Source organism: Aulonocara stuartgranti, assembly GCF_965226115.1.
Source record: "Aulonocara stuartgranti genome assembly, chromosome: 1".
NCBI lineage: Eukaryota > Metazoa > Chordata > Actinopteri > Cichliformes > Cichlidae > Aulonocara > Aulonocara stuartgranti.
In genome coordinates, this window is record NC_138939.1 from 27,559,769 (window position 1) to 27,578,371 (window position 18,603).

Genomic DNA, 18,603 nt, shown 5'->3' on the forward strand with positions numbered 1-18,603 from the left:
CCCAGTTAAGCCAACATTTTTCGGTAGTGTATTTATTTTAGTTTACTCAGGGTGTCATGGAGAGCATTCTATATGACTATATAAATACAAATTTACATTACATTAAATAAATGATAACTTTAGACAAGATTTTCAGTTCATTATACATTTATTCACCGACTGCAGACGAAGTTCCAAACTCCACTCAGTATTTAGGTTATGTAAAAATAATAATAAATATTCAAAATATTCAGTAGTAACCACCTTTTTCAAAATATATTATTCTGGTGTTGTATTGTAATCACTCAATATTTTTCATATCTAATATCCTGTAACAGTTTTATATTGTGACATTTTGAAGTAAAACGTGTTGAGATAAAAAAAAAAAAAAAAAGCAGATCACCTCCATGGCTTCTCAGATGTTACTGAGGGAAGATTTTCACCACTGACCGATTGTAATTTTATTCTGAAGTTCAAATGTTGCCATATTCACTATCAGCTGTGCAGCTTTACACAGGCTCCCAGTTCCTTCCAGCGTCTGCAACAATGGATGGCGGCAGTGAAGTCTTAACCACGGTGAGTAAAATAAAATTAAAGTTGCTGTTGAAAATATGTCACCCTTTCCCACCCTTAGTTAAAAGCTCAGTAATCACTTTAATGATAACAACGGAAGTGCAGGTTATTTTGGTTATCAGCTGATGAACACAGCTTTTTGGGAGGTTCTACGTTGCCATCTAGTGTTTAGAAATCAAAGGTATTGTTTTATTCATTAATGTATTCATTCTACTACAGCGCTCCATGTGTGTTTCTCTCGGCCATGATTCCTTAATCAACCCCCTTTCACCCTTCAAACTCCCCAACTTTGTTATCGCTGATATATTTTAATTATTGTTAGCACTACATAGGGAGATAAACTACTTAGCTGGTTTATATTGTACTTTTAAATCCCTTAATTAATTAACAGATTAATTAAAATGAATTAAAAACAAGAAATTCATTAACGCCTCCCTTGGTACAGGTGTGTCCTGTCATGTTTTAAGTAGGCTGTATTTCTCTTCTTAAAAACACAGCCTGGACCCAACTGTTCTGGCTAATTACAGGCCAGTTTCGAAACCCCCCTTTCTCTCAAAAGTTCTGGAGAAAGTGATCGATTTACAGTTGCAGGCACCTTGATCTTAATCAAGATTGATTAATCACCTTCTTGCATCTTCAAAAAATAAAAATAAAATAACTGAGCCTTACAATGGAGTATGGTTGCAACTTGTTTACTGAACCGTCTTGTCAGTACATGTTCAGAACATCAGTGTCCATTTTTACTGCCTCCTACACGCTCTTCTCCCACTTTCTTACAACATAAATGTAACACAGAACTTCTACTGCCTCTCCTGGCATTACCATTGTAACGACACACTCTTTCTCTCTGTTTCTTTCAGATGAATAACAGGAACTTAGGATGTAGGTATCTATGAATAATAACTATTATGCATACTCATATATTTATATAACCAACTAATTTCTTGCGATACCACACACCTTGATCTCTGAAAAGCTTCAGTCTGGTTTTAAATCACTACACAGCACTGAGACAGCACTTTTAAGGGTTTTCAATTATTTTCTCTTAACTCTGGATTCTGGCAGCTCTGCTGCCCTCTTGTTGTTGGACCTGACAGCAGCCTCTGTCATGGTCGACCATGATATGCTGCTATCATGGCTGGAGTATGCTAGGCTAAAAGGGTCTGCTCTCCAGGGGTTTCGGCCCTACTTATCTGGAAGGACTTTTTATGACAGCATGGGCCTCCACAGCTCCAAAATAACCCCTCTTAATCATGGTCCTGCCCTGTTTGCACTGTATATGTTGCCTCTGGGCTCTATTTTTTTATGGTACAACCTTTCATTTCACTGTTTTGCAGATGACTTGCAGATCTATCTGACTTTAAAAGCAGGGACAGACCCACTTTAGCTGTCATTACGTTGCCTTGATGACTTTAAACATTGGATGGCTTTACATTTTTTTAAATGAATTAAAAACAAAACAGAAGTTGTCATTTTTGGCAACATTGTTAATAAACACAGTGACAGTGCCCTGGGCCCCTTATCTTCCTACTGTAAGTCAAATGTAAAAAACCTCAGTGCGTACCTCGAAGGTTCCTTTAAACTGTGTAGGCAGCTGAACGTAGTAATCCAATCCAGCTTTTTTCATGTGAGATAGCTAGCCAAGGTTAAGCCATACCTTCCAGCAAATGTCTTTGAACATGTTATTCATCTTTTTATTACTTGCAGACTGGACTACTGCAATTCTCTATATTTTTGGTTTGAACCAGGCTTCTATCTATCGTCTCCAGTTGGTCCAAAATGCAACTGTTTATCTGCTAGCTGGTACAAAACAGAAGGAGCATATTATCCCAGTTTTGGCCTGTCTACACTGGCTGCCTGTTTCTTACGGGATCCTATTTAAAAATTTTCATTTTGTTTTTAAATCACTAAACAGTCTGAGCTCCTTTTTATTTACGCTCCAGATAGAACCACGAGGTTCTGGTTAAAACTAACCTTATCTATTCCACAGACTAAACTTAAATCTCGTGGCGACAGAGCCTTCTCTGTGGCAAGTCCCAGATTCTGGAATAGTCTGCCTCTTAATATTAGATCTGCACAAATGCTCGAACATTTTAAATTGTTACTAAAGACACATTTTTATGGTGTGCCTTTTAGCACACATCAACCTAAATATTTCGGTATTAACAACCTTAGTTTTTGTTGCTGTTTTAATACTTGTTTCTTGACTTGTTGTATTTTTTCTTTTATATTTTACTACAACATTGTTGTGCATTTTATTTGTTAAGCACATCACTCCATGTGCTCACAGTGGGACGTCTTCATGTCAAACACAGGATCACCAGCAGATTGTGCTACAAGTGCACCAGGCATAGGTCACTGCTCTGTCACCAAGGGAAAGTTAGCTTACTGTATTTATAAGTGATCAGTAGATGCTGAAGTGCATGCTTATCTTTTATGAGTCCGTATATAGTTTTATATAAGATACAGCCATGTGTTTGTATTCATGTGTGATTAGAAATGTATTTCAGTTCAGTTTCACTTTTATTTGTCATATGCAAGTTAGGGTCAACACTGCAATGAAGACAGTCACTCAGCAGTATAGTGCAGTAAAAAGAAAAGTAAAAGAGCAAAATATTTATAAAATATAGTACAACCCCCCCCCCCCAAAAAAAACTAAACTAAAAAACATACAGTAACAGTAACATACAGATTAAGCATAACTGCAAAACAGGATTTTGATGCCTTAGTGCTGACCATAATCAGATTCTTAAATCAATGCGATTGCACAAATTTACATGGACTTACAGATAATGTGCAAATGTGTGTTAGAAAAGCATAATTAGAAACCCAGGAGCTCTGGACAGACAGGAGGAAAAAGAGGAGACACTATCAGGGACTTCAATAGCCATTGGCTGCTGCAACATGTCTATCCAGCAGTTACACAGCTGCAGATGTGAAGACCTGCATATAGAAGGTGGGTACCGCTAACAGTCACTTCTTACAGTGCAAAGTACTATAACAAGAGTGTGATACTCCAGAGTAAAAATGTCACACAGGAGATCTCAATCACTTGATTTTACATTTTAAAGCCATATTAGTCCCACACTGTGGTATTAAAGCAGTAAACAAGTAAGTAAAAGAATAAATGTAAATAAAAAAGCTAGTTCAGCATCAGCAAGTAGACCAGCTTCTCATCAGCATGCAAACACACCGATTTGAAATGCATAAGTCTAGGTGAGGTCCATCTGTCAATCGATCCATCTTCCTTTTGAACAGCCACCCTCACACTTTCCAATTCTTTAAATTTATTTCATAAAAAACGAAAACCACACAGATGTTGCAAACACTTCACTGGAAAGCATAATGCAATTGCAGTCAGACAGTTGTTTTACTACTATACACTGCTTCCCCAACTTGTGCATAAATAATTCAGGGGATAAATTGTTAGTGAGAGTACTTTGGCTGACAGTAATAACCATTTTGTGTATCTGGTCACTCTCCTGATGCTCTTGGGATTAAGTAATCGGAAAACGAAATCCATGCAGTTAGCAGCAGCTAACCGCGACTGAGTCCTGAAATTCATACAGTCAAAGAAAAGTGGAAGTTCTAATTTTTGTTTCCCTAATACTGTGGTTTTTAAAAAATACAGAAACAGAAAGCACTTGATAGAAAACTGAAGGTAGTCAACGTTTCTGCCTTTACGCAATCGAGCAATGACTCACATCAGAATGTGACCAACCCAGAGTGAACGGCAGCGAAGTCACAGTTGTACACAGTTCACAAATAAACCTAATGCATGTACAGAAAGATCACACAGAAAGAATTAAATAGGCTAGTGGTAAAATTGTGTGATAGTAATAAATTCCTTAATTACAAGAAAAGAACAAACCTCATATATAGAGAAATGACACAGTGTTGGTCGCATTGTCCTCTTTCTGTACAGCTTGGAAAAGAAATATTCATCAAATATGTGTGTAGACTCTGGTCTGGTTGCAGTAAAGGCATCATAAGACAAATACGTGACTTTTTAAAAAATATATATATTTTTTGGGGGTGGGGGTAAGAAAGAACAGGGGGGAGAAATGCACCGAATGTCCCTGCTCCTCTGAAAAGGATCCTGAAGTGTCTTCTTTCTCCCAGTCATCTCATAAAAAATGATTTAATAAATGCTTGAATCTTCCAGAACGAGGAACATTACCCGACGGTGTAATTCTCATTGCTATTTATTTTGGCAAAAGAAGAAGATGATGATGATGATAATGAGAAAGATCAGGTAAGCAAGAACTCTGCCTATTATTCCTCCAGTGGTAATAGCATTCACGGATGCTGCAAGACAGACAAGTTAACAGGGGGAACAACAGGGGTATGTATCATAATAATTTTCTGTAGAATTTTCTCTATGAAAAAAAATGTTTCTCTTACGTGGCATGAGCGAGAGGGTGAGGTTGCAGGTAGCAGCGCGGAGCTGGTTCTGTGAGGTGCAGATGTAGAATCCTGATGTATCTTTGGAGATATTGTACAGTGACAGGATGCCATCCTCTGAAACACAAAAAATGTGGTTTGATATACAACAAATTTGATACAATAAATTAATACAGGCTGTGATAGAGAAGAGTGACATTGCACATCTGACTGCTCACTTTCTTTCACTTTCATCATGTTTAATATGTTTTGATATTAAATACCAAACAGTGGCTGTGAAACAAAAGTAAAGCTCACTTTTACACCAAGCGTAGCGTCGCTCTGATCATGTCCACATTTGTTCTTGTTAGCAAAGATTTTAAAGGATCAAAGTGTCACTTACTGTCAGTGATTTGGGGGTCTTGAGGAACAGGCTGATTATGCTCACAATAACGTTTCCAGCTATAAGTGGGCATTGGAGATCCTCCTGCAGATGCACAGGTTAAGGTGATATCCTGGCCGTACTGTGCTGTTCTCTGGATCTTACAGACGGGCGTAGAGGGAGCCACTAAAAAAAAGAGAAATATAAATATAGTGTGATTTCTCTTTGACTGAATTGCTATAAAACTCCTAAGTAGTAATGGATAAAAAGGCAAGTCACACCCTGCGCAGGGCTGACATGTAGCAGATAGACTTTCCAGTTAACTTAACAGTCATATCTCTGAACAGTAGGGGGAAGCCCACAACATGTGATATATTACCTAGAACCACCAAGCGTGCGGAGGCAGCTTGGTTGCCGTCTTCGTCATCTGGGATCTGCACATGACACTCAAACTCTTTGTTGTCAGCTAGTGAGATGGAGGAAAGCTTTAGGTTAGCCTTTCCATTCAGGACATCCACGTCCAGGGACACCCGACCTTTATAGGGGGGTGTGATGCTAGTTTTCTTTATAGGATAGTAGTAAGTGATGATCGGGGTCTGTTAGAAAATTACAGGATTAGAAGAGTAATAAAAACACAAAGACATGTTCTTATGATTTTTGATCACAAATACAAAGATTAAAGGTAGATACCAACATCTTTGACATTTGCTTCCAGAGCCAAAGCCGTCCATGTGATGACAACTGCTTCGGCAGTGTTTATGTTAATTGCAGATTTAAAGGAGCAGGGCAGTGTGATGTTGTCACCTCTGGCAAACTCATACTGACTTTGGGGCATGGTAACGTCAATGGCACCGACACCTGTCAGCACTGTCATGGACATAAAAACAAAATCAAAGAGATCAGTATTATTCATGAATAAAATAAAATAAAAATTCAGAATGACTTCTGAAGTCTTGATTCTGAAGTCTTGATTCAGCTCAAGACGCTGTAGATTCCCGTCAGTAACACTTTCGGTCCGCTAGTAAAACGTAGTTCTATTAATCTGCGCTTGAACCGGAACCGGATGTAAGTTCCAAAAAACTGAATTTTGGAACTGAAATTGAATGGTGAGAAGTGAAACTGAAATTATTCGAGAGCTGAATTTTTAAAGGATAAAATGCAGTTTCAAAGCAAATCAATTCATTTTCATAATATAAAATTCAATTTCAATTTAGTGATGATCATTTTCAAACCATAAATTCAATTTCAAATTAGACTAATTCAAATTCAGTTTTCAAAAGCATTTATTCAAGTTACAATTCAGATTCAATCTGAGCAATTCAAATTCAAATTGAACTTATTCAAATTCAGTTTCTGGTGGCACAGATTTCTGCCCATAAATACCAAACACCTTAACTATTTTGACCAACAGGCTGACACTGGTGTTAATCTACAGCCTGATGTGGCAGTTAAAGAAGTTAGAACTACAGGGGAGGTGATGTCAACTAATGTAGAAGAAACACCCACAACATCTGAAAAGGTCAAATACTGTAAGAGCACTTTGGATATGGTAAATGGCCTGTATTTATATAGCGCTTTTCCTAGTCCCTAAGGACCCCAAAGCGCTTTACATATCCAGTCATCCACCCATTCACACACACATTCACACACTGGTGATGGCAAGCTACATTGTGTACATATGTGTGCCTCTGCTGTTGCACAGCTCAGGGCAGCTGGATTACGCCAATCTACTGTGAACAGTTTTGTCTCCTCAATGGAGGAAGTGTTTTTTGAGATTCATCCTCAGGCTAAAGATGCAGCCTTAAAGAGCGTACCTTTACAGGACACCACAAGTAAAAATAAATATAAATATAATAGTAATAAAATAAAGCATTGGGAGTACTTTAGCCTTGAAAGATTAGCTTTAGGACCAGGAAAGATGGTGACACTTGGAGAGCTGGAAGAAGGTCCAGAAATTGCTTGGAGCTGTGTTGTCTACCAGTTTGTTTTCAGCTAAGTGGATAATAACACATGGTGCAGAGTACCGCCCTGACTTTATCATCTGTACAGATGTAGTGTCTGAGATTCCGTTTTTTTGTAAGATCAAAAGTATTGTTGTGAAAGATGGCATTGTATTGCTCTGTGGAAAACTGATGGAAACCCTGTGTTTTCATGACCATCATCATACATTTAGGAACAGACTGCATCCCAATATGGTGCTGAAGGTGTTGAAGATAAATGAGCTGTGTTGCTTCTTCAAATCAAGTATGGCATTTCAGATTCCTCCCTGTATGTCGTTCCATATTGCCGTTTTATGCCAAACTAAATTCATTGTTTTAAAGTGTTTTATACACTGCATGAGATGTTTTTATATTTTGAGCCTGACATGAAAATAAAGCTGTTAAATGTATTATCTAGTTGTGGTTTTTGCTTACTTGTTTTATATGTAAAAGCATTATTAAAAACCAGGTTTTCGTGCTGCAAAACAGTGAATTGTGTGTAAAGTAGACTTGTAGTCAAGACCGCCTAATCCAAGACCAAGACAAGACCAAGACCAGAGGGTATCGAGACCAAGACAAGACCAAGACCAAGTTGAGACGAGACCAAGACCGAGACAAAAAAAAGTCTTTAAACTGCAGCCAGATGCTATTCTATATACATATGCAGGACACCTTAAACTAGTTTTTTAATTAAGCAGCAAGGCAGAACAAAGTCGGGCCTGTATCAAGACACAGAAACATATTTTTAACTTTAAGAGTAAAGAGAGAAACTATCTGTATTTCTTAATTGCAAATGGCACCAAATTGTATTCAAAATTGAGCCACACTTATGGAGCTCGACAATTCTTTTCCTGGTGTTTTGGTTGACATCTCTTGATTTTTCCCATGTCAAAGAAACAGGCTCTGTGTTTTGCCTTATATGCATCCACAGCTGTGCCACCAATTTACTCACATGGACTCTACTAACCTATCAGAAGCTTCTTCAGCTCAGAATGGAATCGTCTGTAGTTTTCTTATTAATTAACAATAAACTTAGTGTATATGTAGTCCTAAATTTGATGAAAGTGATTAAAATAGACAGCTCCCTCTTTTTATTCTGACATTTAACTAATTCAAAAGATATTTCAACATTTATTTATCTAAAACAAAAGTTTACTCTAAATTCATGTTTAACGGTAAAAAAAAGTTTTTATGTTTTCTCCATAAAGTGTATGTAAATATCTGGTTTCAACTGTGAATATACTGCTGTGTATTGAAATTTCTCGTTTTGCATAGATATACTGAACAACATCCAAAGCATAATATATAAAATAACATCTACCTGAGTTTTTTCTTTGAAAGAAGCTCCTTATGTCCATTGTTGTGTTCATCGGTACACAACTGAAACCGATTTAGAGAGTTTGTTTAGCCGTGGAGGGTAACAACTGAAAATATGAAATGTAAGCTAAGACTCTCTAAAAAATCAGCATTGCTGTTCGGCTTTTTATTTATCCATTTGTTGATTCACTCGAAGAGCAAGTAACGCAACCAAGTGATCAGTTTGATATCAATCATATTTACATTATTAGTTCAGTACGAATGATTTGCTTTGGTACCTGGTCAAACTTAAGCTCTCCTCTGTCTGCAGCAAACTCGCAGGCAGCAGCTTCTCCCCCCTCGCTCACATGGGTGCTGCGCTCAGTCGCCTAGTGCCTGAGCTCGGATCATACCAAAATTAGGGGGAATTTACGACGGTGCGCTCTGTGCTTCGTGTGTTGTTTTTGTTTTATACAGTTGTCAGTCAGGCCTCTAACTAACAAATTACACTCCAAAAGACCCCATGCTTCTGAAAAGATGACCCGGGCTTAAGCCCAGTAAGCCACCCCCCGCTCCGCTGATGGTTGACTCCAAATCTCCCGAACACTATGTCGATTTGAGAACGCAGGACCGAAACAGCGAGACCAAGACCGAGACCAAGACAAGACCAAGACCACGTAAAAGTGGTCTCGAGACATCCAACTCTAGTGTAAAGGTAACACTACAGGAAGAGTTTTAGTAACACTACTTGGTGTAAAATTAATTACAAATTTTACTCTATGAGAGCTAATTTTTCACTAGAGATTAGTGTATGAATAACACAGTATAGAGTAACATCAACTCCCATCAGAGTTCTTTGAACCCCCAGTGTTAATTTCAAATAACTCAATTCAGTGTTAAAAATCAGTGGGATTTTACTCAAAGAGTTAATTTATCACTATGATAGAGTAAATAATATGACACTACCACTACTAGTAGTGTTAAGTTGATTTAACACTATGCGGTGTTACTCAGTGTTAAATATTTACTCTATTTAGAGTTAAATTTACTCTAAAGTTTTAACACTCTAGAAAGAGTTGATTTAACACCAATTCCGAATGGGACCAAATAGACTCGGAAGCAGTGTTAAATTTAACTCTTTAAGTGTTAGTTTGACACTGCAAATTTTACTGTGTACTTCAAGCGTGCAGACCCTGAATTGGGACACAGCCATAGACTGCCACTCAGCCATACTTGTTTTACACCGCTGCCTTATGAATACTCCACCTTTTATGTTTCTGTGTCCTGCTTTCTAAGTTATCATCTTATGTTTTCTCCCAATCCTTGCCACTGTATTTGATCCGGGCTGTGACACTGTCTTAACTATGTGTTGAAAAGCACCATTTATATATGCTATTAAAAGAGTCATCAAACAATCAAAAACTATAAACTTCTGTAAAATGTAACGCACTAAAAATTCAACCTACAAAAGCAATGTGGCCACGTCATTGGAAAACCTGCTCAGCAATGCAGTTTCCTAATCAACTGATTATGTAATGACCACACAGACATATTAAGAGGTTTAGTTGTTGAGAGCAAATATGGAACTGAACATAAAGCAACAGAGCTCTGGTGTCACATGCCGAAAACTAAGCCCAGTCAACTTCATCTTTTTTAAGAGCATTTTTCACACAACAGGTTTAAAAAGATTTTGATGATTCTCATTTATAGTCATAACATTGCCAATGCAAAATATGTACCAAACAGCATGTAATTATACAGCATAACAAAAAGAATGTTTGAATTTGATAAAAAGTAGAAGTTCCACATTTTGTGATTTTATTTTATTTTTTTAAAGATACAGAAACTGAAAGCACTCAATAGAAAATTAAAAGTAAATGTTTGGAGTCTCTACAACTGTATACAAAAACATTTGAGTAATTGCTAATAACTCTTTGGGTTGGAAAAAGAAAACTACCCCCAGCGATGCTAATAAAGAAGTTACATTAAATTGTATTGTGAACAGCAAGAGAGACAAAATGTATTTGATTAACTGAAAACTTAAGCAACAATAACACTTTTGACAGCATGTTTTGCCTGTGTTTGTGTGTCAAGCCATGACACATCAGTATATTACCAGACCATTCAAACTCCCACAATTCACAGGAAACATGACGCATGCACGGAAATATTACAGACAAAAACTTAAAACATGTCACACAGTAGAAATAAATTCTTTATTTACACATAAAACTGGCAGTACACAGAGAGACAAGCGTTTCACTGTTCCCTGACTGTACGACACACAAAAAGTAACATAGGACAAATATATCAGATATATAAAATCTGAAAAATTACTTTAAAAGACCTAAAAATCTAAGACATAAAACTATTCCTCCCAAACAAATTATTACATATTATTCTTTCAGCTCTAATTTTGCAGTTTCCTGGCGATCCATTATGTAACAGCTAGGCCACCATTTGATAATCTGGTTGTATGTAAGAAAAAAACAACGACAACAGAAACTGGTTTACAGGTTGGAGGCTTTAGTCATGGTAGTCCCTCCTTGTGGGCTTACTGTTGGGCACCGGTGGTCTATCACGGTCCCGATCATCGTAGCGGTTGTCATCACGACGACGGTCTTGGTAGCGGCGATCATCATCGTAGCGCTCACGACGGTCGTCGTAGTCGCTGCGGCGGTCGTCGTAGTCGCGGCGGCGGTCATCGTAGTCGCTGCGGCGGTCGTCGTAGTCGCGGCGGCGGTCGTCGTAGTCGCGGCGGCGACCGTCGTAGTCGCGGCGATCCGGATCACTTCTTTCCTCATTGCGTTCAGTCCTCTTTACACTGGAGTCCTCATAACTGTCCTTCCCCTGGACTTCAACACGTCGACCCTCACCGTTTCTATCCGGCTCCTTGTCGTGGTACTCCTCCCCCTCATGAACTCTAGAAAGTGGAAACAACACCCGCACACAATCAGTGCAGTCAAAAGCATCCAATGAACAGATAATACTCACTCACAGAAAAAATAGAATAAAAATCACAAAAGTTCTGTGAATGTGCTTGCCTAACGAACGGAAGTTGTTTTTTTCTGACGCTCAGATGAAGAAATCATATGGACGTTGAATTCAAAATTCATATGGCACAGTGCAAAAAAAAAATCATCATTAATTTACTATGAAGTTAATTTAAAAACACAACGGGAGTTTTTTGTCCCTTGCATGCTCAGGAATAATGGCAACTTCCTTTGATTACAGCCATACGAATAGGTCCCTTTACACCACAGACATGGTATGTGCAAATTTTGTTTTTTATTCATGAAAAAAGATTGTATTCTTAAAATCCCACAAAATATTCAGTTCTGTCAGCATGAGTGCCTCTGTGTTGATTGCTTGTATTAATAAGAGGATGGAACCTTACCCCATTTCATATTCCTCATCTTTGTTCTTCTTCCTGCAACAGCAGCAACAGATGATGATGATGAGGATGAGTAGAACCAAGCCACCGACAACTCCACCAATTAGTGCTGGAGTGGAAGCAATGTTCATGGATGCTGCAGGGTTGAAGACAGACATGTTAGGAGGGGGAACAACACCAAGGTGTGCGTCATAATTTGAGTAAAGATTTATTTACTTAAAAAAGACAAATAACAAGAACAACAACAAAAAAGAAAAGCCTTTTCTCTATTAAATGTTTCTCTTACGTGGCATGACCGCAAGGGTGAGGTTGCAGGTAGCAAAGCGGATCTTGTTCCGTGAAGTGCAGATGTAGTATCCTGATGTATCTTTGGAGATATTATAGAGAGAAAGGATGCCGTCCTCTGAAACACAAAGAATTAGTCACATATACTGAAGGTACATATAACCGCTCCATGCTTCTTCTTTTTTTTTTTAAATTTCATATGCAGAAAAAATTAAATCCTGAGTTTTCTGAATAGTATGTTCAACTAGAAAGCGAAAATTTCTGAAGAAATTTTAAGTGTGCCTATGCCGCCGCTAATCGGTGTAGTTTGCCATTCAAACGGCTACAGAGAGCAAAACTCAGCAGAGCAGCCATTCTCCACCATGAACTATGGTTAAACCAAACACCGCTCGCGCCTCACAGATGACAGCTTACAGTTTTGTGTAAAGATGGGGTGACTTCTTACAGCCCCGATTTGCAGACGCTGTGCGCAGAGGTTCATAAGCAGACCCGACAATGTTTGCATGAACACGCTTTGAAGCATTACGTTATGGACCACTTTTCACACATAGTTGCTGTACCCACACAGCCGGCTGTAGCTTTTCATCTTACAGCCCGACACATACCCAAAAAAACAAAAACAAAACAAACAAAAAAAACGGAAGAGAGAGCACAGACTTTACGCCTGAGAGGCGTGATTGCAGATGCCGCTGAGGTGGGTCCACCTCCCCTGCAGCTGCACTGCAGACCACGCCCTGCCACACACATCAAACACGTAAAATAAATATTTATGCACTTTTGCATTCACTTTTTGTTTTTTGTTATTTTTACACAGCGTTCTGAATAAATCCAGCTTTGTGTCTTCTTCCATTCTACCTGAAGTACGGGACAAACTGCGTTCCTTTTCAGCTCAATACGAAACGTGTAATATTTTCTCTGAATGCGGGACGATTCCGTTTGCACGGGGCGGTTGGCAACCCAATAACTAACCTTATGAATACAATAAAGTTCACCATCAGTAACACAGCACCCACCCAGCTGTACGACTTATTGGTCATGTCCAAATTCATGGGCTGCATCCTCCTGAGGCCACATTTGTAGACCGATTACGTCACAGCAACGCGCCGAAGGCTGTTCAAATTCGTAGACTGCTCCGAATGCAGCCGACAAATGCGTCCTCCTTTTCCCCGAATTTGAAGGATGGGTCGGGTGTGTCCTTCGTGGCCCACCATATCCCAGAACTCATAGCGCGGCCCAGCCAAATCAGAATCAGAAAGGGTTTTATTGCCAAATGTTGGGCAGGTTTACAACATAAGGAAATTGCTGCGGTGCTTCAGTGCAGACATACTGTCATAAATTATGCTTAAATAGACATGAAAATAAGAATAAGAATTAAAAGTTAAAAATTAAAAGTGCTAAATAGATAGGTATATACATGATATATACACATGAGTGCAGGTGGTGATCAGTGCCAAACATGGAATGATGCAGTCAACACAGCGTAGGGTCATGTGTTAGGGGTGGGAACAGTCATAAGGTTATTGTTCATGTGTCCAACAGCAGAGGGGAAGAAACTGTTCTTATGGCGAGAGGTTCTGGTGCAAATGGACCGGAGCCTCCTGCCTCCAGTTTCAAACTCCAGTTTCCAGCAATGGCGGCCGCTACTAAGTTTTAAAATTACTCTTACTAATATTTCTGGGTCACAAAATAAACTTTTAACATATTTTCAGGCGAGAAAGTAGCTGTGTAAACATCAAATATCTGCTCGGTTTATCAAGATATCGCATATTTGCCAAAGTGCTTCGATGTTTTCGGAGACGTCTGCTACCAACCAGCTCGACAGCTAGCCGGGAGCTCGAGGGTTACTGATGCGGCCGAGAACGGCACAACTCCCGGCACATCATTTTCAGATCATCGCGGACTTTCGCTACTCAGGTTAAATGTAATATATAATTCACTTAGACAACCTACAAATGTTATTGTTGGGCTTTTTTCAGTGTTTTGTTTGTTCGTGAGTAAATCGGTTTGGCTGAGATTAAAGCTATTAGATTAGATAAAATAAAACTTTATTAATCCCCCTCCTCCTTGGTTTTTACACAGCTGACTAAACGTCAAACAGAACGCGCAACCTTAAGAATTCCAATGGTTCCTGAAAGCACCGACGCTGTGCGCGCCGTTGATATTGTCATCATTATGGTAATCCAAATACAGGGACATACCAGAGTGAGCCAACACACCACAAATTAAGTTTCACTTACATTTGAAGTTAAGTTTCACTTTGCTTCCCATTCATTTCAATGGGCAAAAACTTGCATTAAAATATTCATATTTAAAAAACTATAGAAGTAATAAACACCAAAAGTCATAGCAACTCATTCCAGCTCAAAACTGTGGGGCGAGTTACGGTCCAAAAATTTCAGGTGGAAAAAGGAAAATAATAATAATAATAATAATAATAATAATAAATCCGAGCAATAGTAATAAGTGTGCCTTTTGGCATAGGCACACTTAATAATCAATAATTGCAGGGTGTGACATCAGATGTGCAGTTTGTCTGCTAGTATCATTGTGTAACTGCCTTTCCTCTCTGTCACTTCCTAAAAACAAAAATAGTCCCTAGCAAGTCTTGCTTTATAAATGAGACCAGACTGCGGCAGAGAGTAAATATTTATGAAACAATTCTGAAACTGTGGTGGCTTGTGCTGCTATTGCAAAAAGAAAGAAAGAAAACTTAAAAAGTTACAATGAATGAAAATATTCAAATGTTCTACTATGAAACACAGCTGCCACTGTTGTTGTAGTTCAAGTAAAAGTCCTGATTTGGGAGCATCAAACAGCACCATGTGGTTCAATATTAAACCCCTAGCAGTGGCTATGTGACACAAGGTAAGGCCACTTGCACCGTTAAGTGTGGAGCATCACTATGATAGCCACAGTGGTTCTTGCAATGATTAGTAAAACTTTATGTACTCATGTGACATTAATTTTCCAGGATCAATGTGTCGCTTACTGTCAGTGGTTTTGGGGGGTTGAGGAACAGGCTGATTTTGCACGTTACGACGTTCCCAGCTATAGGTAGGTGGTGGAGATCCTTCTGCTGACAAACAGCTTAGGGTGATATCCTGGCCGTACTGTGCTGTTCCCTGGATCTTACAGACGGGCGTAGAGGGAGCCACTAAAAAAAGAGAAATATAAATATAGTGTGATTTCTCTTTGACTGAATTGCTATAAAACTCCTAAGTAGTAATGGATAAAAAGGCAAGTCACACCCTGCGCAGGGCTGACATGTAGCAGATAGACTTTCCAGTTAATTTAACAGTCATATCTCTGAACAGTAGGGGGAAGCCCACAACATGTGATATATTACCTAGAACCACCAAGCGTGCGGAGGCAGCTTGGTTGCCGTCTTCGTCATCTGGGATCTGCACATGACACTCAAAATCTTTGTTGTCAGCTAGTGAGATGGAGGAAAGCTTTAGGTTAGCCTTTCCATTCAGGACATCCACGTCCAGGGACACCCGACCTTTATAGGGGGGTGTGATGCCAGTTTTCTTTATAGGATAGTAGTAAGTGAGGATCGTAGCCTGTTAGAAAATTACAGGATTAGAAGAGTAATAAAAACACAAAGACATGTTCTTATGATTTTTGATCACAAATACAAAGATTAAAGGTAGATACCAACATCTTTGACATTTGGTTCCAGAGCCAAAGCCGTCCATGTGATGACAACTGCTTCGGCAGTGTTTATGTTAATTGCAGATTTAAAGGAGCAGGGCAGTGTGATGTTGTCACCTCTGGCAAACTCATACTGACTTTGGGGCATGGTAACGTCAATGGCACCGACACCTGTCAGCACTGTCATGGACATAAAAACAAAATCAAAGAGATCAGTATTATTCACTTGCAGTTATAAACACAGTAAGTTCTGATATTTAACCATTTGTATTCTTTGGGTCCAACCCACTCCCCTGCTGACTGTAGGAAATTGTCTTGAGCATTTGTGTTTAAAAAAAAAAAACATAGGATATGTTACAACTACTTCCTGAGTGTCAGCTCAACTTTGGAGCCAGTTTCATATGCAAATGAGAAACGAAAAAGACAGAGAAAGAGATATATTCTGTGTGGTTTCCGAATCCCATTTCTACTTTATTTGCTCGCACTGAAATATAGTACTTTAAAAAACATTCAGCAATAATAATGGTGACTCCGGGCTTCTTGGGCCCGCTCCTCTTTTTTAATACGCGACCCTGACGGTGCACAAACAGGTGTGGCAGGTCGGTGAGGCCCAGAGGAAAGAAATGTTTATTAAAAGAAAAACATACTCACCCATACACAGAATCGTCCAGTACAAAATCCTCTTCTCCATGGCAAACACTTAGTGTTCAAACTAACCCCCACCGACGGCTCAGTATCTACTTATTTCCTTTATAAGAAAAATGAGAAACCAACACACACGCATCGAAACCCGACAGCCCTGTAAAGAATGATCCGCCAGCTGCCCAACCTTGACTGGTAGCGCTCCCTGCCAATCGCGTCGCCTTTGGAGGTTCAGGTGACGTTTCTGTTCCGCCCACCTAACGAGTTTTAGCTTGTCCTTTGCTCCAGCATACCTGCCTTTTCGGGGATACTTCATTAATTAGATTCGGCTTTTCAGGATTTGAGTTTATTCCCACCACAGGTCTCATTTTAAAATTAAACATGCCAAATTTTGACATTTGGACCTCGAAATCTTTAGTTCATCTTGTGGAGAGCACAAAAAATGAAAAGAATCACATTTTACTTAAGTATTTAAGTATCGCTTTTATTTATCTTGGTTTCTTTTGGAACATTCGGTTTTATTTTATAAGAATGAGAAGAACGAGGTACGTTTAAAACGACAGAGAATAGCAAACACAAGACAGTCTGACTAGGCGGGGTGGGTGTGTGTTCCCAAGGAAAAAGCCACCATCAACACCACCAGTGGTTGTTTCCTTGTCAGACTGGTTTGACGAGGTACTATCACCTAAACACACACGCAAAGGCGCAACGCAGAAACTGAAGCAAAGGGTGTTGTCATCTTAAAATGTCCAATTTTGAGATATTAATGCCCATACGGTAAAAAAAAACAAAAAAAACAAAACATTTTTCCTGGCCAAAATATATTTCAAATATATGGTAAATATATGTTGTATTTGTGATGGTCAAAAAAATATTTTTGAATTTGAAAATATATATTTTTCAAACCAAAATGCATTTCAAAAGATATTTCAGAGTGAAGAAAATACATTTCCAACCTTACAGAAGAATGTATATCAAAGTATCCTTTATTTAAAATGTATTTAGTGCAATAATGATAATAATAATAATAATAATAAAAGTAACAACATGTTTTATGTACATCTGCAAAAAACAGTTGGATTCAAACAAAACAGAGTCAAAGGTTTAGCAAAAATTAAGCTGTTTATTCATTTGCTTACAGTATTTCATATTACACCATAATGTAGCGTTCATTGACTTTGAAATTATCTGTCAGTGATACAGTAAACAAGATACAACAACTGCTATGTACACTTTAGTTTTTGACAATATATACAATATAGTACTTAAAGGAACACACTCCATTTTTTTTGAAATAGGCTCATTCTCCATCTCCCTCAGAGTTAAAAATGCAACGTCTTCTTTCTAGATCTGTACGATAATAAGGCTCTGGAGCGTGATCTTACTGGATGGGGTGTAGCCATGATTTTTCATTGAGGCGCCATATTAGCAGGCCAAACAAATGCTTGCTGTGTGGTCGGTTGTAATGTTAGATTGCACTACCGGCAAAGGAATAAGATTGAAAATGGGCTCTCTTTTCATCGTTTCCTCACCTGGAAGCATCATGAGGGAGCTTATGGATGTTACCAAAAGAAGCCTGGGTAGCAGCTGTGAGACGAGCTGATATTCAGTTCTCTACCATCCACAGATATCTGTTGGTGTGCTGCTGTTTCCTAAGGAGGTATAGCCATTGGTGGCACCTCCTGAGAATCTCCTCCGTGTTGGCAGAGAATTTCAGGAGGTTGTCAAAGATAGTTCCCAGGTATTTGTACTCCTCACTGGATTCCTGTGGATGGTGGTGATGACTGAAGCAGCCAGATCCCTCTGCCTACTGGAGAAGGTCACCACCATCTCTTTGGTTTTGCTCATGTTCAGTTGGAGCTGTCACACCACTCTACAAACTCCTGAAGAGTGGGCCCGTGGTGTTGTGAGGGGCCTGACAGCAGTGACAGGAGAACTCTGTCGTCAGCATATTTCACCAGGTGACAGTTGGGCTGTGTGGATCTGCAGTCATCCATGTAGAGGATGAAGAGCAGGGGGGAGAGCACACAGCCCTG

The 18,603-nt window shown here is 39.0% G+C and overlaps 2 protein-coding genes across 2 annotated transcripts; both read right to left on the reverse strand.

Moving 5' to 3' along the window:
• Positions 1–4,753: 4,753 nt before the first annotated feature.
• LOC309709511 (cell surface A33 antigen-like) lies at positions 4,754–6,191 on the reverse strand (the record flags this gene model as incomplete). The annotated part of the gene is made up of 5 exons (XM_082538131.1): positions 4,754–4,860; positions 4,957–5,073; positions 5,339–5,503; positions 5,697–5,913; positions 6,012–6,191. The coding sequence occupies 5 exons, from the start codon at positions 6,189–6,191 to the stop codon at positions 4,754–4,756; spliced, it is 786 nt and encodes a 261-aa protein (XP_082394257.1).
• A 4,288-nt stretch (positions 6,192–10,479) lies between these two features.
• LOC309711909 (cell surface A33 antigen-like) lies at positions 10,480–16,715 on the reverse strand. The gene is made up of 7 exons (XM_082542459.1): positions 16,577–16,715; positions 15,933–16,105; positions 15,618–15,834; positions 15,261–15,425; positions 12,273–12,389; positions 11,990–12,122; positions 10,480–11,515 (listed from the first exon to the last, which is right to left on the reverse strand). The coding sequence occupies exons 1-7, from the start codon at positions 16,614–16,616 to the stop codon at positions 11,119–11,121; spliced, it is 1,242 nt and encodes a 413-aa protein (XP_082398585.1). The 5' UTR covers positions 16,617–16,715; the 3' UTR covers positions 10,480–11,118.
• Between the last annotated feature and the right edge of the window lie 1,888 nt (positions 16,716–18,603).